General features: G+C 44.7%; 1 protein-coding gene across 2 annotated transcripts in view; it reads right to left on the bottom strand.

The window, feature by feature from the left end:
* thada (THADA, armadillo repeat containing) overlaps positions 1 to 24,795 on the bottom strand; it is a 127,618-nt gene that overhangs the window by 100,997 nt on the left and 1,826 nt on the right. For both annotated transcript variants that reach the window (XM_023963169.1, XM_023963170.1), the window contains exons 7-22: positions 24,692 to 24,740; positions 21,506 to 21,699; positions 21,287 to 21,381; positions 19,079 to 19,302; positions 18,312 to 19,012; positions 16,915 to 17,069; positions 16,689 to 16,844; positions 16,508 to 16,615; positions 16,309 to 16,432; positions 15,193 to 15,338; positions 14,309 to 14,537; positions 14,100 to 14,235; positions 13,875 to 14,011; positions 13,636 to 13,782; positions 12,542 to 12,708; positions 4,641 to 4,750 (exon numbers count right to left, since the gene is read on the bottom strand). In XM_023963169.1, coding sequence (XP_023818937.1) covers positions 4,641 to 4,750; positions 12,542 to 12,708; positions 13,636 to 13,782; positions 13,875 to 14,011; positions 14,100 to 14,235; positions 14,309 to 14,537; positions 15,193 to 15,338; positions 16,309 to 16,432; positions 16,508 to 16,615; positions 16,689 to 16,844; positions 16,915 to 17,069; positions 18,312 to 19,012; positions 19,079 to 19,302; positions 21,287 to 21,381; positions 21,506 to 21,699; positions 24,692 to 24,740 — 2,878 coding nt within the window. The remainder of the gene's footprint in view (positions 1 to 4,640; positions 4,751 to 12,541; positions 12,709 to 13,635; positions 13,783 to 13,874; positions 14,012 to 14,099; positions 14,236 to 14,308; positions 14,538 to 15,192; positions 15,339 to 16,308; positions 16,433 to 16,507; positions 16,616 to 16,688; positions 16,845 to 16,914; positions 17,070 to 18,311; positions 19,013 to 19,078; positions 19,303 to 21,286; positions 21,382 to 21,505; positions 21,700 to 24,691; positions 24,741 to 24,795) is intronic.

Raw genomic sequence — 24,795 nt, 5'->3', positions numbered from 1 at the left:
CCCTCCCCCCTCAATATATACATCCCAACATAAACGCACACACATGCACACACACACTCTCTCAAACACACATACACGCACACACATTTTGCAAGGAAGGTGGGACCTGGGACCATCTGTCCCCTGCCTCTTCCCTGGTGGGGGGTACGGGCCCCTTTGCAACGGCGGCCGTGTCCCCGGGGTGCCGGCTTCCTGGGCCCGGCGGTGCTCTCTCCGCGCGGTGGGGGGGTTCACATTACATCTGAGCCGGGGGTGTTTGTGTCCCTGGGGGGTGGGTTCTGGTCCTCGCTCCTGAGTGCTGGGCCCCGCCAAATTTCCAACTGTGGCCGAGCCTGGTCGGGCCATATTTACAACACCCCTTGTGGGCCCTCCTTTTTCCCCGGGGTTCCCCCCTCCTGGGCGGGGGCGGCGGGCCCCTGCCTCGCTCTTCCCTGGACCAACCGTGGGCCGGGCGGATGGCTGCCTGGAGTGCGGAGCGGGTCTCCCTTGGGGGGTCCTGGCTCGTACCTGGGGTTGGGGCGGGGGGATGCCCGGAACTCCTGGGTGGTGGTGGGGTGCTCGTCTGGGGCTGTGGGCGTCCTTCTCCGGTGGTGCCCTGCGTTGGGTTCTCCCGGCGCGGCGGGGGGGCTGCTCTCCTGGTCGGGCTGGGGCGGCGCTCTCTTTCCCTCCGTGCCTCCCTGCTCTCTGGCTCTGGGGGCCTTGCGGCGGCCCTGCTGGCCCTGGCTTGGGTGGCGGGCTTGGTCGCCCGGGCGGTGGTTGTTCCCTGTCGGTTCCCGTGTGGCGTTGGGGGGATTCCGGCTGCCGCTGCTGGTGCGGTGGGGGTCTTGGGGTGGGGATGGCTGGGCACTCTCCCTCCTTCTTTTCACGTTCCACCATCCATTTTAGAAGAACATAAACACTCACCTGGGCACAGGTGTTAGCTCACCTTTGTACTAACAGTTTGCATGACTGAATGACTGAAATATTTCACATTAGTTGGATTTAAGGCATAAGTATGCGTGTGAACACTATCTGTTTTGTGTACATGTCGACAGGTGGACATTTTTGCAACTAACAGGTGTGTTTATAACATTTGAGTGTGTGTGTGGACAGGCTCCGCCCTTTTTTTGAACCTTACCGTAATGATTAACAACCAGTAAACTTGTTGCTTTATGCTGCTTCATGGTCTTACCCCCCTTCCCCTCCTGTTTTCACCCTCCTGCCCCCCCTTCTCTCTGGCGTCCCTCTCTCTTCTTCCCCTCTTTCCTTTTCCGTCCGGTCCAACACCAAAGATTTTCAGACATGTTTAAAATTAATAAAGGTTGGCCTCAATTACAAAAGGGGTTTATTCAGGCATACCTTTGGTTTGTCTGAAGATTAATAACCCCTCTTGTTAAAGTAAAATATGTCCAACCCAAGAGGCCCTCAGCTCTCATCTGACTGCCCAGTTGTTGGACAGGACAAGTTGAAAGAAAAAAAAAAAAAAAAAAAAAAAAAAAAAAAAAAAAAAAAAAAAAAAAAAAAAAAACAAGCCAGTTCAGCCCGAGCCGCTCAGCACTGGGTGGTTCAAAGTCGACGCAGCAGTGATGCTTTTGAGGTCGGTCAGACGCCGCAGAGTTAAAGCACATTTTCCACAACCTGCCTGCCGTTCAGGAAAACAATGAATGGCTCATGTCACTTCTTCCCGCTTCAGGGATAGAAAAAGCTTGTTGCTATGAACAGCAACGATGATGACACGTCTTTAGTATGAAACATCTGACTGAAAACGTACTGGGACAGTAGGTGCTGTAAGGTTTTATGAAATGTTAGAACATAAAAAGTGTGTTGACAAACAGTATTGACTTTAGTTACTTGTGCACATCTTCCACTCCCACCTCTTGGGGAAATGTCTCAGGGCTACAGCAGTGTACAACACCTTGTACAAAAACCATCAAAAGCATTACATTTTCATTTGAATCCTGCAAAGTTCGTGCAATGTTCAGCCTAAAGCCCCCCCTAAAATTCACACAGATGTTCACATTGTTAACTCCATCATAAACTAGTCACAATGCAGTTTTGTAGGGGGACAAAATGTTAAGTTGCAAAGATCATTTGAAAAGTTGTAGCTTGTTTCTTGTCACTTACTTGCCGTTGGTGTCTCAAATCCTTCTGGACTTAGCTCCTGTGAGTCAAAGTCTGCTTAGGATTGAGGCTTTCTGCAGTCTGAAGATTCACATTAATCCAGGTTACACAATAAGACCAACTGGACTTATAAGGTGGATCTAGAACAGGTGTCTGCAACTTGAGGCTCTGGAGCCCCATGTGGTTCTTGTACCCCGCTGTTTTGGCTCTTTGGATGATGAGAAATAAACTGTTTTAGATCGCAGATTTATCGTTATCGCGACATCAAGCTGTGCAACACCCAAAAGACGGCGAAAATTGCAATCAATGGTTACAATAAATGTGCTAAAACAATCTTATGGCAGTTTGAAGTATTTAACGAATCAAATCAATCCATTTATGCATTTGACCAATTGGATGGATCTCTTTTTATGTTAGATGTTCGCATCTTCTGTAGAAGAGGGTCATTTGGAGTATAATTTTAAAACGGTTCCAATGAAATGGAAATTATGTTTTTTGGTTGTTTTACTATTTGTTTAGATACCGCAAGTAATCGTCATCGCAATATTGATCACTACTATCACACATCGCGAGTTTTCGTCATATCGTGCAGCCCTATTTCAGACTATGGGTGCATTAAGCGAAGCAAAACTTTATTCAACAGTTTTAGCACATTCTGCATCACTCTGTCAGGCTCCAACAATCCATCAAGCTTCATCGTTGATCAAAGTCGTACCAAAACAATCTGACAGAATTTTGAGCGCCGTGTCCCACAGAAAACCTGTTTGAGCGCAACCATAACTTATACATAAGGTGCGCCAAATTTTAAGGTGGACTGTATTTTTTAAAAATAATCAAAGAATTTAAGTACACCTAAAAATTTTGAAAGTAGGTTTAGGCAAACTTGGGCCGAATCCTAAATCTTGTCCACCCCCTCCAATTGTGGGGGCATTTGGAGCTGTAGTGGTGTCTGAACATGTTTTTTATCTGTGCTATCCTAGGCGCTTTAACATTGGGAGTGGGGTCATCTAGACCCACTAGACAGTGTGCTGAACCTTTTTTCTTCAATGATTTGTGATCTTCACTGGTGTCCATGGATTACATGAAATCTTTCCACCTTTTTCCACCTTTGTCATGGTGGGGAGAACACGTCAAAGTAAGGGTGGGGGTCATCTGGACCCCATAAGATAGCACAAGGGTTAAGTGGTAGCAAAAGGGACTTAGGGCTCTGTATCCCTCCACCAGGAGGGTGAACCGCCACAGAAGAGAAAAGCATTTCTTCACGTGAATGTGTGTTCTGAAGCACAGTAGATCACATGTACAAGTAAGGAAAGACTTTTTTTATTTTAGCGTGACTTTTTAAAGTTCTAAAACAGATGTTATGTATTTTCCCGGCACTGGCTGTGTACCTCGTCTCTGCTCCTGCTCCTACACCTGGCTGTGGATCCTGTCTCCGGCTCGACTCGCGCCCCTGACTGTCCCCCCAACCACGGCTGGATGAAGCTCGTCTTTTGGACTTTAAATATGTAGTTGTAGAGTTAGATAAGTTAATTCTTCTCTGAGAGTTCTGGTAAAATACATGTCCGTCCTGGGGGAGGATCCCTCCTTCATGTGGGCACCCCTGAGGTTTCTTCGTTTTTACCGAAATCCATTTTCTTTAGGAGTTCTTCCTTACCGCGAAGGGGGGTCTAAGGGCAGGGATGCCAGTATAGCTTAGTCAGTTTGTTAGTTCATTTTAGTATTTTCCCATTGAATTCTATGTATTCATGATCCTTTTGAGTTCATGTTTCACTTTTTCAATTACCGATATGAAGCTCATCGAGACGATTGTTGTTGTGAATTTGGGCTACACAAATAAAATTGAATTGAATTGAATTGAATTGAATTGAATTGAATTGAATTGGCAGCTATGCGCTAACGTAGCTCACCGGCGATTATTTATGGCGTTATCGAGAGGCAGTGTGGTAAGACTTTGAAGACACTATTTTTCCGTAACGCTCTGCTTGGAGGAAAACATGTAGGGGTAAAAGAATTCAGATGTGACCTTAGTTCGCTCTGATTAGTTTACACATCTAAGAAACTGTCAAAAGTTGTAAACTATTTTATATTTAGAAAAAATGTATCACATTTTCTGTTTTATTCATGCCAAAAACACAGCAGTTCATTAATGTGATTCAATCATAATCGTAACCACAGCATCAGTTAAAGGGTGAACTAGGACTGTGCGTCTCCCCCTGGGTTGTGGTCGGCGAGAATTTGTTCTAAATGGTTCTTTAAGTGCTGATGGTTACAGCCCCCTGTTCTAGAAGATGTTTTCCCTCTCATCAGTTCTTCACTTTATTTGATCCATTTTCCCCAGATTCTTTTTTAACTCTAGAAGGACAAAGATATCAAATAAATGTAATTATCCGCTTTTGATGTAATTACATCTGAAGCACGATACTGAGAGGATTTGTCCTCTTGTTAATTACAGGGCAGAGTCCTGACAGAAGCCCTTATGCCTGTGGCTGTTCAGTGGTATTACCTTTCAGCCCCTTTGCCCAGAATGCGAACACACACACCTGCACAGCATGTCGGTGAGGCGCACAAAGCCCACATAAGCCAGTTCAAAGGCGCCACGGTGACGGGACTGCAGGAGCTGCTGACGGAAGTACAGGCCGACACCCTCCACCTGCAACCCAGAGACAATCATGGAGCCAGATCTGCAGCACGTTTTCATGCAGGTTTGGGTTACTTGTGGGTTTTTGCCCCATGTTCTAGCAACAAGATCAAAATGAGAAGAAAATGTACTTTGATGTAGACAATTATCTGCACTTAGTTCAGGAAAAGAGGCTGTCAGTCAAAACCACCTGTTGTTGTAACCCACCGAGGCCTGATGGAAAACACAGTTGAAATGCGGAGAAAACACCACACAGCATTTAAAAACAAAAACTGAATGCTTCTAGTTTTAAAGCGGGCACAACATTTTAATAACTGGCCAATAAACAAAAACATTTTTAATGAAAAATCCTTAAATAGCAGAACTTCCTTTCAGTGATGGAGATCTCTATCATCCAACATGCTTTATGTTTCACAGCTCCTCAGTCTGATAAACGCGATGACCGTGGCTGTTTACTTTCTAATTCAAAAAGAAGAAATTGTTGAAGTCATTTTAAGTTGGAAAGACGGGTCAGAACACTTTGACCAAATATATAGCTAACATTTTTTTTTAAAAACCATCTAAAGAATGAAACGTCCAATCCGCTGCGGTCCTCGATGCTGAAGCAGCCCCTCCACTCCATTGAAAACCATGTTTTTGGGTGTTTTTAACATGTACTTGTAGCAGTTTTCTGATGCTGGAGGACGTATATGTAGAGACAATTAAACTCAAAATTGTATTTCTGAGGATTTCGTCATTCAAATTGGGGAGTAAAAGGGGGTTGCTCTGAATCGACACTCCCACGACTCAAGGACACAGGTTTTAAGATTTTGACTGAAAACAGCATAATCATAATTAAAAGACCACTGAGAACGCTCTGACAATAGATCAAAAGATGATCAGAGTAAGACTTTAAAGCAAAGCAGCAAAGAGGTGGATTCTGGGGAATTGATCTAAATTCTGGTTTTGATCTGAAATTCCTAATATATCACGCCACTGTGGTCGACTAGCGAACATTTGCTAAGCTTCAAGATTCTTGCACACCTTAAAAATTTAAGCCTTTGATGATTTATTGACATCTTATAACAACATCAGGTCATGTTTGGTTACATACATATATTTTAAACATAAGGACTTGGCAGCTAATCTCTGTTAAAGTTAGTTCCTGGCTGCTAGTGTTCTCCTCTTCTTACCTGCTGGACAAAAGCTGGGTGTGGTTTCTACCTGATGGATCATCACACGTATGAAATACAGTGTTTGGTGATTTTGGACATTTTTTAAGTCCATTGTGCATGTTTTTTTTAAAGCTGCGCACCGTGTTCTGCGTCCCGATCAATTTCCTCCATGCCGTGTCTCCTGCTTAGTATGCGTTCAGTTTATCAAATCAACACAAATCTTTGATCACGATCAGATCTTTGTTTTATTTCATAATCCTGGACTTATTTTTCTACGAAGGTTTGAACTTTGGAAGTTTGCACAACTTAGAAAAGCGTGAAAATGTTCAAGTCTGTCTGAGAAAAGTGTTTAAAGAGTGAAGGGAGGAGTTTTACAGCCCTAAAACATCTAGAGTGATTGTAAAAATAAAGATGATTTGCTAATTCGTGGGCTATTTTTTTGATTGTAACTCAAAGGATCAATGCAAAGAGAAAAACAACACAAGAATCAGTGTAAACAACCATCTTCTCCTTTCAGCTGTTGGAAGCAAATGTTAAAATGAACAAAGGTCCAAACATTCTCCAGTCACGGTTTGGTTTGAGCACATCAAGCGTGAGAGCAGCGGGTCACCAGCGTGACAAGCGTGCTTAAAAAGGACACTGAGACATCGGCGTAATGGCCAGTGTCAGTAAAACCAAGCAGTTAGTAATAGTGTTAACAACATTATTCTACACACACACACACACACAGACGAGGCCTATTTGTGTGGCGGAGGGTAAACTGGTGAGTGTGCTGCAGGTGAGGCGGCAGGGCGAGGCGGACCCAGAGCTCCGGCTCCCTGTCATTACGGCTGTGGCATCACCACCACCACCGGAGGGGCAGCCAGGCTCGACTTAGCCAGGGGTGGCACTGAGGGCACAGGGAGGGGTGGCCCCGCCCGCAGGCAAAAAAACAAAAAAACACCAACAGCTTATGAAAGAAAAGGAAAAAAAACTGAGTGACATGAAGAAAATTCAATCCAAACACTCAGCGGTGAGGGCTCAGACAAAACATCTGAAGGGGGCGGGAGCTGCAGATGAACCGGAAACACGGACGTCCCTGAATGATGCGTGTTTCTTCTGTGAAGTTTCCTGAAGGCTGGGATTCAAAGAGCTGACTAAATGAAGACGTAAGGCTTAAGCAGCCCCTTTCCTTTTCTGTCATGAGACTGGTCAATAAACCCAACTGACCCTGCAGTCCCAAACTGGTCTGGCTGAAGTCCCGCTGAGCAAACCGCAGCAGCGCCAAACGCAGTGAGTTATCGCAGCGTGGACTCTGAGGACGGGCTGACCTCACCGGGGGTAAAAACGGCTGCGACAGTCACCCTGGGACTGGCCCCAGCAGCCGGGGCACAGACCGCTGTGGCACTGAGGGGCTAAGCCGGGCTGCAACGGCGCCTATTTAAAGCTTCCCCTCCAAAAGGCTCCCGTCTGTGGAACTGTTTAAATGGCCGTGCCAGCTTCCTGGGCGGGGAGGGGGAGGGCACGGTGTGAACTTTATTTAGACATCAACTTCCTGTTTGCAAAAGTGCCTGTTTCCCAGAAGAAAAAAAAAGATTTCCAATGTGGGGAGGAGAGACGTTTCCCAAAGTTTAATTACATGGACTGAGCCGTGAGCAAAACAAGCACACACAAACCCCACCCCACCCCCCACTCCAGACAGCACTTAGGGGTTAGACTGCAGGAGAAAGGAGGAATTGTGATTTTCTGGCACGTTTTCCAGAGCAAAGTAACTACTACTACTCGTTTCATTCTCCTCCAAAGGTGTTTTTGATGAATGCTTTGAAATCCTTCCAACCCTCAATCCTTATGTTTGTATGTTTGTATTTCTTTCCTAACAGAAATACAAATATGTGCCTCTTTATCTTCTTTTTTAAACTTTTTTTTTGGTGGTGGTGGAAGTAAAATTGTGTTTTTATTTTTTTTATTTGACAATGTTAAAAACAAACAACAAAGATGTAACAGAATAAAGGAACATACTCCACACCGCGCAGTATAAAGTGTGTATTTTTGAATCATATTTTGATTCAAAATATGATTCAAAAATACACACTTTTCACTGCTTCATTATTCAAAATTTTTGAATGATGAAGCATCAGGGTCGTGATGACATGGTGCAGCACTTCTTTCTTCCAGATAATCCCAAAACCAAATCACAGAGGGTAGATTGGAAAAAGGTTAACAGGGATAATAAATATAGACGGGGAGAGACGAACTCTTAGACCATAAAAATTCTTAAAGGCTAAAGAAAATACAACAAAAAGCCTCATTCTCTTTTCAAACATTGTTTTGTTTTATTTGGAATTCCAATTGTGCTAAATGAGGTGTGGCCTTTCTGAAACAGGACCCCCCTCCCTCCACAGAACTTCAAGGATTAACAGTTATACAGTGTGTGTCGGGGGGGGGCATAAAAGATCTTACAACACGTGACACCCAGGACCCACCACCCAGACATTCCACCACAGCCCTGATGACAAGGAGGCCGTGCCAGTGACTGTATATGAAAACTGGACTGAGTGAGAGTGCGCCCCCCCCCCTTATTTGGTTGGACTTCCTGCTCCTACCAAATAAAGCCAATTCAGAATGAGTACCCTATTTTTCAGAGTATACGTTTTTTTGCATATGTTTGGCCAGGGTTGTGTAACTTATACTCAGGTGTGACCTATAGGTAATTTAAAAACATATCAATGGCTCCTAGAGGGCGCTGTAGGTGTGTGTATCAGCAACACAGAAGAAGCGCCACGAAAGACGTAAGACGAAATTGTTCCAACGCGACACCGAGCATTAAGATTTATTGATTTGAAGTGAGAGTTTAGTTGACTTGTTGACGTGTTAGCATGTTTTTTATCGTTGTCTAAATAATTGTTAATATGTTGCGCTAATAGTATCCTACTATGTTTCATGAAGATAAATAAGCATAAGTGTGTTACCGTAGATGTGTGTGCTTTTATTCTATTGTTATTATTATCTATAGTCTATTGTTCTTATCTATGTCGTTATTATGATTTGCCTTTCAAAATAAAATGCCCGTTCTATTCTTAACTAAATTTCTCCCAAAAATGCGACTTGCATATGATTTTTTTTTTTTTATTGTGCATTCTTTGGCTCCTGCGACTATTTATACCCCGGACCAACATGGTCTGAAAAATATAGTGAGTGGTGATTGGTCCAAATCTGTCTGGATATCCATTTCTATGGCAACCACCCGAGACAATCAGGAGTGAGTTTGTTGGAAGGCCACACCCCTCCCACTTGACAGCTGGCTCAGGAGAATCTGTCAATCAAACGTTTGGGACATTGGACATAAGACTGCCTACTTTTATTGAGGCACCTGACTGGTCCGTGTAGAACTTCATTAGCTTGAAGTAAAGAAGAAATATCATTAAAAAATTAGGATTATCAAGAATATGTTTAAAAAAATGCATCAGATCAAGAATAGTTATTCTGATGAATAGAATGACTGAGTAACAGCTGTTTATTTCTCTATAAGGGATTTTGGCTTTTTGGAGCCGGTGGGTACTTCCTGCTTAGAATGTGAGGAGCAGAGTCACTCAGTCCAGTTATCTTATACAGTCAATGGTTGTAAATATAATTCCCCCTCATTGTCCTGCTTTTAGTATCACATTTCTAGCACCAGAAATTCTTCGGTGCATTTACGCTCTTATGTATTCAGATTCCCTGCAGATGTCCTCAAACACATCATTGTACAACTTAGCAAAGTCAAGTGTACATCCCGTATAACAGCCTCAACTTAAGCATCTAAACCTCAGAACTGAGGAGCAGGTATTTCTTACCATTCAGATTTTGCTTCTCCTAATTTTGTCAGATTTAAACCTCGTTACCGCCAAGTTCTGTAATCTAAAATGGAGTAAAGAGAGCCGTCAAACATTAAATGTGAATTCCAAACAGCTGAGAACACAGACTGTAGCGCACAGTAAACACAAGAAAAAGAGGCTGTTCAGCAAATACTGCTCTGCTCTGCTTTCTCTCTCAGTGTAAACTCACAAACAACAAGTAAACACAAACACACACCGGTGCACCCCCCACACTGCAAAGCACAGACTGCGTCTGCAACCTCTTGTTATTCTGAATGTGCACATCCTGAAGCACTCAGACAACTATTCCTGAGCAGCTTAGACTGTGTGTGTGAGCGGCTGTGATGTGTGTGTGAGCGGCTGTGATGTGTGTGTTTTCCTGCTGGTAATGGAAGTGATTTGGAAAGAATGCAGTGGAAAAGGAGGAGCGTCGCGGTCATTAAACCAGCAGGGTCGCGCCTGAAATGAAAGCGTAGTGATATCAAGAGCGGATGTTAATTGAAGACCCTCCCAGTGTGGGGTCACAAACACACCGACACAAACTCACCTCACTTCCCTGTTAAACGGACACTTTCTAAATACCGTAATCCCATGCAGGGCTTTGGTTTTAGTCAACATCAATGTCATTACTACAGGCAAATCTTTACATTTCACAATTTTTTGAATTTTAATGGATTGAATAATAAAAGAAAAAAGGAAATTAATACAAAGTGAAAGCTTGCAAAATATTCACTTGTGAAAAGAGTGAAAAATACAAAAAAATAAAATTCTGTTCTTTGTTTTTAGACACTTTTTTTTTTTGGTTGATCAAAAAATTTAGCTCAGAAAGTTCGTGTTGACTTGGTCTAAACAGACGATAGTGTTTTATGTTTTATTCATCTAAAAATGTCAAATTATTTTATTTTCAATAACAAAAGTTTGTGTTTTCCTACCATCAGGTACAAGGGAACCTATCATCAACATAGAAGGACTGGATGCAGGAGCACCGGACCCTTCAAACCTAAAAGAGTTGACGGTGAAATCCAAACCACTGCAGTCCAATCAGCTGTTAGACCAAAAACGAGTTTTACTCTTTTATTCATTAGCTCTGTTTCTATTGACTATGAACCTGCGCAAATTGGATTTGCAATAATAAATTAGCATAATGAAAAAAATAAAATTTTGAAAAAACTCACATTTATCGGATAAAAGGTTTTGCGCTTGGAAGAGGCGGTTTTTGGGCGTATGGTTATGGACATATTTCACAAAATTGCAATGGACACCCTTTTTTTCAAATTAAATGAATCATCATCTGTAAGTCCTCCTTTTACAGTTCCTATCTACCTACCCTTGGAAATATCTTCTCTAAATTCAACTTCCACTTCCACTGCTACGCTGATGAGCCAGCTCTCTCTGTCAATCAAATCTAACTCTTTACTGACTGGGTGGTGGTGTTGATCACATCAACACCACCACCCAGTCTGCCTATTTCCAATTGTGTGTAATCAATTGACTCCGCCCCCCCCCCCCCCTTGACCCCCCCTCCTCCCTCCCCCTTTCCTGGTCCACAGCCTTCTTGACCATGTCTACATGCCTAAATGCATTGAGTTGCTGCCATTTGTTTTTGTTTTGGTCAGGTGTTTAGTCTTTTATCAAAACTAGACTGTTTTTTTTAATTCACTTTAGGCTAACTATGATTTGGCCTCACGGTTTTGGGAGTTGTGAGGCTAAAGTGAATAAAGACAAGTCCTAAATCTGCATTCTCTCTTTCAGACAGCAGGGGGAGACAGATGTGAGAAAGTAGATTCATTTTTAAAACTTCAGCTAACATCTTTATAAAACAGACTTTAACACGGAAAGAGACTAGCCTTTTTGCATGTATGTCAGCAGAACAGAGATGGTTCAGCTGAAGGAACTGGATGACTGTGGTGAACCTTCATGTATGTCTTCCTCTCAGCCAGGATTATACTCTAAAAAAGTGGAGTCATTCCAGTAAATGCACTGCAAATACAACTTTTACAAGTTGTATTTGTGTTTTATTAGTGATGAATTAGAAGAAATAGAAAGTAAATAATCTTCAGCTTCCTGCCATGTTACTGAGGGACAGACAGCTACTAACAACTCTACTAAGTTACTTTCAGGAAATATTAAAGACGCACTCTTATTAAAATGCTGTTATTGGTGTTTTTAACATGTTATTATGTAATTTCTCTGGTGATGGAGGACATGTGTTTCTCTATTGGTTGAATGCTATAAAGCATTCAAAGCAACCCATTGTTTTCAGTCTCTCTTTCTTTAATATAGTGTCTTCCGCCAGTTTTTTGCTGCTTAACTCCTTCAACAATTTTTCAGCTATTTTAACCATTCAAATACTTTAACGTTCAGCTCGTTCAGCATTTTCCAGCTATGACTTTTAGTCCTTCATATCCTTCAAGATAATCCAGGATTTGTGGAATCCTTGGTGTAGAAGATCGCTGGTTCGAGACCCGGTGTTGGCATTTTTCACAAAAATATCTTTTTTTTGTTATTGTGCTGTTTTCACTTTATTAATGGTCTACTCTGATCATTTTTTTCTTTTTTTGTGCCAATTATTACCCTTTAACTTTTCATTTTCATCCCACTCCCAATGTTAACGTGCCTTGAAGGCACGTTAACATTGGGAGTGGGGTCATCTGGACCCCACACGATAGCACAAGGGTTAGAGTTGGAGCTAGTTAACCTTTGACCTCCATTCAGATGTTTTCCCTTTTTCCCTTCTTGCCAAAAAACATCCAAAGTGAGTCTGAGAGAACAGTGACCACTGATCGTTTGGCGTGTTCGGGATCGGTGACCCTCACCTGCTCCTCTGTGATGAGGCCGCAGTGTGGGCGCTCGCTTCCATCGGCGTGCTGCAGGGGTAGACTCTGACACAGCTGCCCCAGCAGCATGGCCACCTCCTTCATGCTCCGCCAGCAGCAAACCAGCACCATCTGAGCCGTCACTCTGTAACCCTCAGCACCTGGAGCTGCAGCAGGATCCAAGCAAAGAGACAAACATGACATACCTTTAATATGTAAAGTGCAAGTTAGAGTTGTTCAACAGCAAATGAATGGGCCTGTCAAAGCAAAATGCTAATACAAAGAGCCCTCCAAGTACGGTGGCCCTGAAGTCCAAATCACATCAATGGAACACTTGCCGCAAAAATATACAAAATTTCAGAAACCCCCCAAAAAATAAAAACATTTTGTTAATCAAAAGTATTCATTCATTCATCTTCTAAACTGTTTTGTCCCTTTCGGGGTCGTGGGGCTGCTGGAGCCTATCCCGGACACTCATGGGCGAAGGCAGGGGACACTTTGGACAGGTGACCAGTCTGGGGCCACAGGCTGGTCACACACCCATGTTCACACCTAGGGACAACTTTTAGAGTTAGAGTGACCAGTTAACCAATGGAAAATAAATTTCCAGAAAATGAAACGTTAAAAGATCAGACAGAAAACGAAACTGTAAAAGGTAGTCAAAGATCACTGATTGGAGGATGATGTTAGAGTTTTGAAAAAGAGAGAAAGCAGAAGGAAGTTTTTGCCTGAAATTTGACAAAGAGTTGTTTACTTTTGTTTCATTTTTTGTTTCAGTGTTTTGCTCTTTTTGAATTACGTTTTGGTTTCTTGAATTTTCTTTTGTTGTCCAACATGTCTTGCTGTTGTTACTGAGTTTTTTTTTTTTTACTTGTTTAAGTGTCGCTGTGATCTTGTGCTCTTTAAAATGTTTGTGTTGAAGGATTTGTTGATGTAATTTGCCCTTCAGGGCCACCATATTGAAGTGTCTTTGGTAACTGAACTCCAGGACAGAAGCCCTAGAATAGGGTAAACGCCTCCCCCTTCAGGATGCCAGGAGTACTGCATGCAGTTAAACCCTGCTTGGTTAATGTTTGCGATGTTGTGTCATTCACCTGTGTGGAGTGTCGGTCTTTGTGCGCTCTGGGATAGAGTGCGAGCATCTGGCTGACTGCTCTCCAACTCTCTGGCCCTGTTGAAGAAGTCGTTGGAGTCTCTGGGCTGAATCTCCTGCAGGATCGTCTGCAGGCCTTCAGAGGTTTCTGTCAGAATGCACACAAGCTGTGTTACTGAGAACTCCAAATAACGATTCAATCTCTACGTAGATGTGTGTCCACACAGTGAGGTTAATCACCTGACTCTGTATCCATGGGGATGAGCCCTTCTGGTGACGAGCTCTGGACTACAGGGGACACAACATCAGACATCCTGTAGCACACCGCGATCAGCTGTGCCACCAGAGATCTCCACTGCTCCGTCTGCATCAAACTCCTGAAAGGCCATCCGACAAACAAAAAAAGCCTGGCTGTGGTCTTAAGGCCTTTATCGGGGAGGTAGCAGGCAGCTCAAAGAGTCTTACTTCGTGTCCAGGCGCTGCAGGACCGCGGTGATGCAGTGGGCGCGCCCGTAGAGAGGAAAGGAAGCGGCGGCCTGCAGGAGAGACGACTCAGCTCTGGAGACCTCGGACTGCAGGCGGTGCAGCAAGAACTGAACCACTGAGGCCAGAAACCCCCCCTGATTAATGACGGACACCTCGGTCGGCGTGTTCACGGGGGTTGGGACTCCTACCGGCCAGAGTGTTGAGCTCCAAGATGACGGCCTCAGGAGCCCCTGGTGGCGGGGAGGCCGGCTGGAGGGGGAGGTCCCCCTCCGGGGAGCAGCATACGAGAGCCCTGGTCAGGTCCGGCTGGTGCAGCAGCAGGTGCAGCAGATGGGCGGCTGTGACGCTGTCAAAGGGTTTGTTGCTGGTACTGAGGTCCAGAGCCGCCTGCAGAATGCAGCGCATTCTCTCAACATCCTAAAAAAAACACAGACAGGAAATGAGTCTGTCTGCACTTTCCTCTGACCGCCACACTTCTCCGGTGGTTAAGTAAGGCTTAATGGCCTTCAAAGTGTGCATTATCAGAAATTAACGCACAACAACCCACTTCTACCATGGTCACTTACAAAAGAAATAAATATTCAACCAGTTTTAGTACTTTATTGTCATTTTTTCAGTCTGAATCGCTTTTTTCACAAAAAACGGACTATTTGTTACGTGGTGTGGTGCGGGCCTCGACTGCAACGGCAAAGGAAAGCGATATATATGCTGATCATCACGATGTGTTAAATACAGCATCAGTTCAGAGAGAAAGTTCACCTTCGCTTGTTTTTGTCCAGATGATGAAGCTAAAGTTCGTTTTAAAGAAGCCAGAGCAGTGATACATTTAAGCTAGGTGACCAGAACTTCTTTTTTAGGAGTGCATTATCACTTTTTAATGCCAATCAGAATCGAGTATTCAACCGGACCATGGTATAAAGCTGGATAAATGTCTTCTACAAACAACAACGCGCTTGTTTCAGCACACCTAGAAACCAGAAACGTTTCATAAAATAACAAGAAACTTGAACAAACAGAGCCAGAGGTTGTGCGACTTTCAGTGAGCCGGGCGGCAGACTGCTGCCAGATATACCTGAAGTCCAACAGCTGCTGGGGGGAGCTGACGCACCACCACGGAGGCCAGCTGTTTGACCTCCAGGAAGTTACTGGCAACGCAGTGGAGGACGTTCTGAGCGTGTGCGGGCGTCACAACCTCCCCGAGGGCGAAGACATCCGGGTCTGTGAGACGGGAGACGGTCGGCGGGGAGAGAACGCAGGTGAGATGGAGCGAAAAACGCAAAAGGAAAGGTCCTTTTAGCCAACAGGAAAAGACTCATTCTCTTCATGTTTTTCAACGTCCCCGCATTACAGTCACGCTGCGTTCAATCAGATCTTACTTTTTTTGAAGAACATAACAGGCAAGATGGACTCCTCATAGCTGTTATGCTGGTTTGGTCTCCGTGTTCCGCGACAATCTGTCTTATTTCATACTCGTGTTTAGCTAAATGTTTGGTTCTCTGCTTTACTGAATTATATTTACTGCTTTATCACATTTATTTGGCATTTTTATATGAAAATTATGAGATTTTAGCATATGAATTTGCCTCACCGATGGGTATCGGCCTGTTGGCGAAAATGTAGAATGAAAAAAAAATGTAAAAAAAGAGATAAAGCAGAATTCAGGACTGCACAAACCTTCAGTCCAACTCCGATCATCTTTTGACTTTCAAAAGCCGAGAGCTCACTGTTAACATGCTCTTCCGCTAGCTTACAGCCTCACAACCCCAGGCTAACGTTACTATATCCACTTTAGACTCAGACTCCAGCTTAGACGAGGAAAACAAAAAAAAACATGGATCTATTTGTCTGCAAGTGGATGCATCAGAATGGAGCAGAGCAGGGAGGATGTGGCCCCGCCCAGAGTATTTTCGATATCACACAATCTTTTTCAGACGAAACCTTTTTCTGCTCCTGATTCACAACTATTCAAATAAAGAAATTCTCAGAAATTCAATTTATACATGTCCTCCATCATGAGAAAAATGTTCCCAGAACTCGCTAAAAGCCCCCAAAACAGCATTTTGGTCTTTAAATTTGACATGGATTGTTCAGTAAACGATCCAAAGGTGGATGAACGGTGACTTGAAAGTGAGGCAGAGGAAAATCCTTTGTAAACTCTTTGGATTGGGAAGATAACATGGACATTTACCAGTGCTGAAGGTAAAGAACTGGCCCAGCAAACCCAGCAGATGGAGGGACATGAGGCACTTGGAGAAGGACGCTCCAGGGTACAAAGAGTCCAGCAGGCTGACGCAGAGCCAGCGCAGAAACTCCTGCAGCATAAAGCGGTTCATCAATACGGCTTTGCTTCCCTCAGGTGGCTCTATGTGACCTTGTGGTAGGTGGACCTTATACTGATGCAGGGAGGCCTGGACTCCGTCTCTCTGCTCCTCATCTGCCTCCTGGATCAGCTTCTTCTGCAACAGCTGAGTGCTGTCCCTCATTCTGCAGAGCATCTGCAAGGAAAACCCAGAATCCCCGTCTGCTCCCAAAGACAAGCAGAGAACTGCAGCCACGGGAAAGCCTCACCTTCTTCAGCAGGCTGACTGTTTGCTGCCGGACGCCTGGTGACTGGCTGTTCAGGTTGGGGGGGAGGAAATGCCGACTCAGCTCCATTTCGTGTAAAGTCAGAACCTCAGTGCTGCGGTGGCTCTCACACACCAGCCCCAAAGCGTCCATCCTCACCTGAAGCCGCAGAAAGCTGATGACAAAACACCCACGAAAGCGCGGACCCCGACGGTGCCGACAAACTCACCTGGTCGTGTTTGTGAACCAGCGCACTCCGCAGCAGCCGGAGGGGCACCAGGCCTCCCCACAGAGCCTTCCCCGAGGGCGGAGCGACCCCCTGAGCCCTTGCTGCTCGCAGGCAGGTCATTAACGCCCCCAAGGGACCCCTGCTCCCTGAAGACACTGCAGAAGGTCAGACCAGATGAGTTCAGCAGGCGGCTCACAGTTAGGACCCAAAGAATGAGCCCATATACGATCAAGCTAAATCTTTTGGGGCTCACACTTTCTGGGCCTTGTTTTAGTAAAGGTTGAAGGGCCTATACCATTCAGAATCAATGTTTTGAGTGTTTTATGATGCTCACTTCTCACAAAAAGAAACCCTAAAGAAGTATTTGGATCCGTCCACGCATTTCTGAGTATTTCTCTAAAAACCTGCACTCTGAGCACCGGCCCCTCCCAGCCCACGAATATGAGTCAGATTCACACGAGCTGATGTAGACAAATAAAGAACCGCCCCTTCCAGGAAGAGTCTGCCCTGCCAGCACCGCCCCCCCAGGCTAACAGACACGCCCCCTTTCTGCACAGAGCTAACGGTGATCGGATCTTTCCTTTTATACGTTCAGTATGCTCCTCCATCTTTCGGATAATTAAGTTTGGATGATGTTTGTTAGCTGAGGCCGGCTCTAGGATGATGTCATGAAATGGGCGGACCCACAAGGAGTGAAAGGCGGAGCCTCAGAGAAAGAGGCGTTTTACTTCCTGGTTGGAAAAAAGCTCAGGAAAATAACAGATATTTGATTAAAACTTCATTCTTTTGTGTGCCAAAGGTAATATATTATCACATAAATATATATATGGATATGCCTTACTATAGAAGGCTTAGCTCTTGTGCTATCTTGTGGGGTCCAGATGACCCCACAAGATAGCACAAGGGCTAAGAACAGCATAGAATAGGCCCTCTAAAGTGCAACAAAAAACCAAGTATGGAGTTTGTTTAACTTGTGCACGACACAATTTGAATGTTGACCACTGAGGATGAAGCGATGACGGTTTGTGGCAGAGCGCTCAAAAACTGGAAGGAATGTTCCAATCCCATTGGTTTAAGACAAACCATTGAATGCATGTGAGAGCTGAGTGTGATGTCACCCGCACTGCCAGCTTCAACCAAATGAAGTCAAGTCAGTCGCCATTTTTTCAGGACACCAATGCCGCCATGTTGGAACCAGAGTCCGTCTGAGTCATTGTTTCTATAGCAACCTCTGTCACCAATCAAGAGAGACTCAGATATTTCATGTGAATAAAACAAAAGCTTATGGTAGATCCGATTTGATTTAATTTCAATGAAAGAGTCCAGTTTCTACTCTTTTGAGCTGAAAACTCATTTTGTTCTGTTTTGAGATTTTGAAATGAGAAGGAGTCCAGTACCTGTCGTGCAGGGAGGGCTGTTCTGCAGGACCTGCACCATGTGCGTCAGGCAGGAGGGGCTGCAGCGCAGCAGCTTGGGCAGGAAGTAGTCCAGGGTGTAGGTGGTCTGCTCCGGTCTGGCGCCGCAGAGGACGCGCAGCAGGGGGCTCACCCACGTCTGGTGCCAGCTCTCCATCCAGTCCTCGGCTTCTGCTGCCAGCTGGGCCTTGTGGCACACAAACAGCCTCTCCAGGAGGTCGCTGGCATATGGAGCCAGCGTCTGGTCGCCCATCAAACCCAGCAGACAGGTCGGCAGCTGTGGATCAACGTCCAGCAGGTGCTTCGCCCCGTAGAGCTCCACCAGGCAGCTCAGAGAGCCGTACTTCCCCCTCATGTGCCACTCTAGAGCCAGGAGGCTGCGAGTGAGCTGGCTGATGTACGGATCCTCGTGCGGGTGGAGGACGGACGGGGTGGCGTGCTGGTGGAGGAGGAGGAGGTTACGGAACAGGGAACGGGTCTGATGGCGGACCCCGTCCAGCGGATGCTCCCAGTGGGAGTAGACGTGTTCCAGCAGGCGGCGCTGCAATTCAGATCCTCCAATGAGGGCGTTCTGGAGGCTGGGGGAGCAGAGGCGTGGCTCCCCCTGCAGGCGGTCCAGAGCTGCAGCGCTCCACAGAGTTAAAACCCGCGCCACCACCATGGCGGTGCTGGACTCCTTCACACTGCAGGAAAAGATTGTTTACACAGATCCAGAGCTCTGTGGATTTGACCCAGATCCAAAAGATTACCTGACGTCTAAGTCCAGCAGGGCGTCCGGCACCAGCAGCAGCAGCCTTTCCCCCTGCGGCCCTGGGGGGGCGCTCTTCCAGTTCAGCATGGCCAGAGCGCCATGACAGAGGTACAGAGAGACCGCCGAGGGGCGAACGCCAACGCAGAGAGACTCACAGCGGCGCTTCAGGAACAGAGGAGCTGAACCCAAACCTGGAGTAGAACCCAGCAGCAGACCGCACACCTGATACACAACACACACACGATACACAACACACACACACGTGAACACACAAAGACCTACACACATGAGCACACACGCATGGGCACACAAAGACGCACACAAAGACGCACACACACACATGAGCACACAAAGACACAAATGAGCACACAAAGACACACACACATACAATCAAACAAAGACACACACATAAAATCCCACAGACACACAAACAATCACAAAGTCAAACTCACGTACAATCACACACAAAGACAGACACATACACACAATCACACAATCAACACACAAAGACACACATACACATAGATACAAATACTCTCACACATCCAAAAAAAACAATATACAGACAGTTTGTGTGTGTGATAAGCACAAAAACACAAAAATGTACACAAATAATCCCATTATAGAGACTGGTAAACATCTTCTGCTCTCTCAGCTGCAGAGACCAGCAGATCTGTATATGTGTGTGAATGTGTGTGTGTGTGTGTGTGTGTGTGTGTGAATGTGTGTGAATGTGTGTGTGAATGGGACTGTGACTGTAAAGCGCTTTGGGCCTTCGAAAGAGGGTAGAAAGAGCTTTATAAGTAAACGCCATTTACCATCTCTGTTCTGTGGCTGATATTGTTCGTTGTCTTCATCAGTTCCTAACATCTGCTTTGACTTGGGACAGATGTTCAGTGAAGTTGTGTTCATCTACTTCATGCTCTGCTCCAAGAACTAACTCAGCTCGTGCGACAGATGTTCCAGGATTTCGGTTGTGGTCAATAATCTGTTTCTTCTTGTCCTAATGCTGCAGATGTTCCAGCTTTTGTGGTGTTTGTCTCTTTCCTGTCCTCTCAGACCCAAACCCATCACAGAAGTTGGTTTTCTGGTACTGCTGGAGGTTTCTTCTTAACCTCCAATTCAAATGGAGTTCTTCCTCTCTATTGTTAACTATTTACTTACACAGAAAGTCCTTCATTGTAATCTGTCGGTTCCTCAATTTGGCCATTTGAATACAATTAAGACAACGTGTCTTCATTGGAATAATCTGCACTGAATTGGATTATACCAATCATAAATGAAGTCACAACTCAGAGAGGACCAAGACACCACAGAGGAAACCCCCCCTAAAAACACTAGAATGATCTGCTTTCAAGACAAACTTTGTTCCTCTTTTTAACTCTCTGCTGAAAACTGTTCTTTTGTTTAATTCAGCAGTCTATGAAATGCTCATTCACAATCATCAATAAAAAAAAAATCAAGACCAGAGACTTCAGATCATTAAGATCAGCCCAAATGATTCCAGTACAGCCAGACGGCCTGCAGTAAATTCTCTCTGTGGCCTTTTGACACAAAGAGCAATAGACGACCATGTAGAGGCGACAGTGAAGCACAATACTGAACATCTGTTATAAGACAGGAGATCCTGCATCAGTGAGAAGACTCTTCTCACAGAAACAGTAGCTGCAGCAGACAAAAAGCACTGATGACAAATGCTACTTTTTTCTTTCATTTAATGTCACTATTTGCCATTCTTTTCCTGTTTCTCTTTCTTTATTATAGTATCTTCCGCCATTTTTTGCTGCTTAACTCCTACGAACTTTTCAGCTATTTTAAAAATTTAACTACTTAAATGTTGAGCTCTTTCAGCTTTTCCAGCGATGACTTTTAGTCCTTCATATCCTTGAACTTTTCAAGACATTCCAGGATTTTTGCTTCCATTGAAATACATGAGGAATCCTTGGTGAAGAAGCTCGCTGGTCGAGACCCGACACTGGCATTTTTCACAAAAATATCTTTTTTTTGTTATTGTGCTGTTTTCACTTTATTTATGGTCAACTTTAACCATTTCTTTCTCTTTTTTTGTGCCAATTATTCCCCTTTAAGTTTCCTTTTCATTCAGCATTAAAGCATTCAACCCTGCATTTTCTTCTGGAAAAGAAGTTTGTTTCTTTATGGGGTTTTTTAAGAGTCTTTATAAATAAATTATAGTACATAAACTCACCACACCAGAAACTTTTTCTCCAGCCCCCATGACAGACCTGAGCAGCAACACCACCGCCATCCCAGCTGTACTCTGGACGGACTGAATGAACTCCTCTGAAGGAGAGAAGAATCAAAATATCAGTCCTGACACAGACTTCCACCCAAACATTCAGGAACACTCAGAGAAAAGCTCGACTGTCTGTCTTAAGCTTCAGCTCCAATGCTCATTGCTTCCCACCATCAGTGAGGATGTGGATGTAGCAGCCCAGCAGGCTGCAGAGCGTGTCCTCCAGCCCGCCGTCATCCTGTCCCGCCTGCAGAGCAGAGCTCAAGGTGTCCTGAGATCTCTGAAGCACCTGCATGGAGGTCTTCACCGCAGAAAGGCAGGACTGCATGAGCTGGGCCTGAGCAATGTGACGGCCTGCAAGACCGCTGGCAGAGCAGCAGGGGGCAGCAGAGACACACACAACAGGTCAAAAGCCATCAGGATCACCAGGGTTTTATGGGAAACTGTTCACTGGGATGTTTTGTTTCACTCTGAAAGTCAAAGAAGGTTAAAAATAAGCAGCTGGAGTTACAAAAAGACATGTTTGGATCTAAACGTTCATGAAAGCCTCCATCTTTTATAGATTACCAACTGTTACAGCATTCTGGCCACCCTAAAGCAGATCCATGGGGTTCGAGTCCACACAGTCTCCGTATTTTCAAGGAAGTTCTGGGTTCCTCTCTGGTTGTAGGAGGAGCTGCTGACCGACCGGGTTCAAAACACGGAGAACTGCATGACGCGGCAGAACGCTGCGGTGGTTCTGGTTCAGGAGGACCAACTCTGAACAAGTAACAATTCTGCATCCACTAAACTTCCTCTTCCATGCTTGACTATTGATGTCACACACTGTGGAGTCATCCTTTCGCCATTTTGACACGTATTTTGCGCAATGACACAAAGATTTCACATTTGTATTCACGGATCCATAACATCTAAATCCAGTCTGCAGTTGTAACTTCTGTGACCTGAAAATCTTTGATTCTGTCGTCTTTTTCGATGCACCTCTTCCAGTAGATCCTGCAGACCAAAGTTGTCGCCTGAAGCTGTTGTCCTGTGAGCCGCCTATCATGCAGATGTTCCCTGTCAGACAATGGTCCTGTGGTTGGGGTTATTCTCTGGGTCTGCCAGACCTCTTCCTGTCAGAGTCAGCTTTGATGCTCAAAGAGAGAGTTCTTCCGGAACGTTGGCTTTTTTTGCGACTTCTCTGTAAGAGGGATCTACATTTTTCAGTCTTCTGATGGTCTGTTACTGTTTCTCCAGTTGTTTTGTTTACTATAATTTCCTTTCAGAGTGTAGCAAAACTTTACAGTGATCCATTTCCATTAAAACAACAAAAAATATTGAAGTTTTCTTAAATAAATGACACCTGTTGTGTAAAACTAACATGTAATTAGTTCAATTTAAACTTTAACACCATGACTGCACACAAAAAAAGTAAAAAAAAAAAAAACTCATTTGCTCTTACAAAAAACAGTCAAGTTGTGTTGACAGCACATGCATTATTCCAGGTCTGGGTGTGGAATGTTCACACCGGACACAATTCAAATGTACTGCTCCATGCCGTGGCCGCGGAGCAACCGTCAACGTTTTCCTGGGCTTCACTTGCTGTCTCATCATGGAAAACATGGATGATGTGGAGCGAGAAGCTTTGGTTTATATGTTTGGAAAGTTCTACAGAGGCGCCGGCAGCACATCTGGGTTCACCGATCCTTCAGAGTCTCATCATCTATTATTGTCTGATTCAAAAAAAGATAAACATCATAAGCCTGTGGAGCTGTAGCGATCCCGGCCGCTATGACGGCACCCGCTCTCCGTCTGCGGGCAGACGACCCCCCCTAGTGTCCCCGTTTCTGTTGGGCGGGATCCACTCTGGACAGGACGATAGCCTCCGGCCCCAGCGGGTAGAGAAAATGGATGGAAGTCTCCAGCATCCAGCAGCATAACTGGATTTATCTTTCTACCCTTTGATTGACTCACTGAAAACGTCACATGACCAAAACTGGGTCCCTGATTGACGCAGCGCAATTTGGGCGTCCGGCGCGGTGCCCAAATCGTGCCACAAAACCTCAGGTGATGTCTGTAAATTGACTTGAAGGTGCACACACACTGAGGTGCATTCAAGAACATGCTATATGCCAGTGTTTTTCAACCGTTTTTGAGCCACGGCACACTTTAACTTGACAAAAATCCCGCGGCACACCAGCATCCAAAAATAAAAATAAAAAAGGAGAAACTCATAGTCTGTATTGATCTACAGACCCTCTGCAATCTCACGTGCATTTTTGTGATAATTGTGGCAGAAAAAGCTGGAAGTTGCAGCTGTTTTTTCTAAAAGATGTAATAAAAGTTAAGTTAGAAGATTTAAAAACTGTTAGATGTGTGTTCGTTGTTATTTCAAGACGTTTAACAACAAAGGTTCATTGTGCACTGAGACGCTGTTACTTTAACCCAATGCATCATGGGAGATGTAGTGCCAACAGTCGCCGAACGCAGACAGACTAGAGTCTCTGAGCTTCATGGTTTTCTTCACTTGTTCCACGGTCTGACACTAGATTCTGTGGAAAGCTACACCGCTAAAGACGAGCTTTAGCTGGTATTTTTGTTGGAACTGAGAGACTTCATGAGCAGAACTGGAACAAGAAATGAAGACTTTAACCACTTCTGATTGGTCAGACTGATGACGTGTGATTAAGCCTCCAAGAATGATTGGTGGAGACAGTTAAAGGGGCGGGACTTTTCCAAAAATGTCGGAAGCTACGGCTAAATCGCGGTATCGTCATTCTTATCAAAATGTCTTTAATAGAATCAAATAAACACAAAGAAAAAAGTATTTTACAATCTTTCATATTCCTAACTACTCAGTCTTTTATCAGGGCCTGTTTGGATGAACACAGAGCTGATATCCTGGAGATGGTAAATGTTTTTAGATCAGTTAATGAGGGCAATTTCCCACACCTGACCATCTCCCACGGCACACTAGTGTGTTGAAAAACACTGCTATATGCGGTGTCACGAACAGGCGTCCAGATGGGGGTGTTCACACCAGGTCAGTGCCAGACACGCAGGTAGCGGCAGGGAGGGGGATTCTTCTTCTTATCTGTTTTTCCTGTTCATTAGCGCTCCAGGCTTTGTGTTTTCACAGTTCTTTTCCGATAAATGTCCGTCTTGGTCTCTTATTAATCCGCAATTATTAGTTTCTCCTTCGTGATCATTTTTGAAAAGGACACTACAAACTCGTTTAATACGTTTGCATAGACTTTCCATTGAAAGTGGCCGCCTGAAGCCGGGGGGGTCTGCACCTCAACATTGAGACTTGATGCCCCTGACGGGCGAATCGTGTCCGGTGTGAATGCAGCATCAGAGAAGGAATTTCTGTACCTGTTTCGCCGAGGGTGATCTTCCAAAACCTTGTGGAGAAACTTCAGCACTATAAAATAAATGTGAACAATCACAACCTGACATACCTGATTCATGAGCGTTTC

Source organism: Oryzias latipes, chromosome 15 (assembly GCF_002234675.1).
Source record: "Oryzias latipes chromosome 15, ASM223467v1".
NCBI lineage: Eukaryota > Metazoa > Chordata > Actinopteri > Beloniformes > Adrianichthyidae > Oryzias > Oryzias latipes.
Note: the sequence above shows the minus strand (reverse complement) of the source record. Positions and strands in the feature narration are given on the sequence as shown.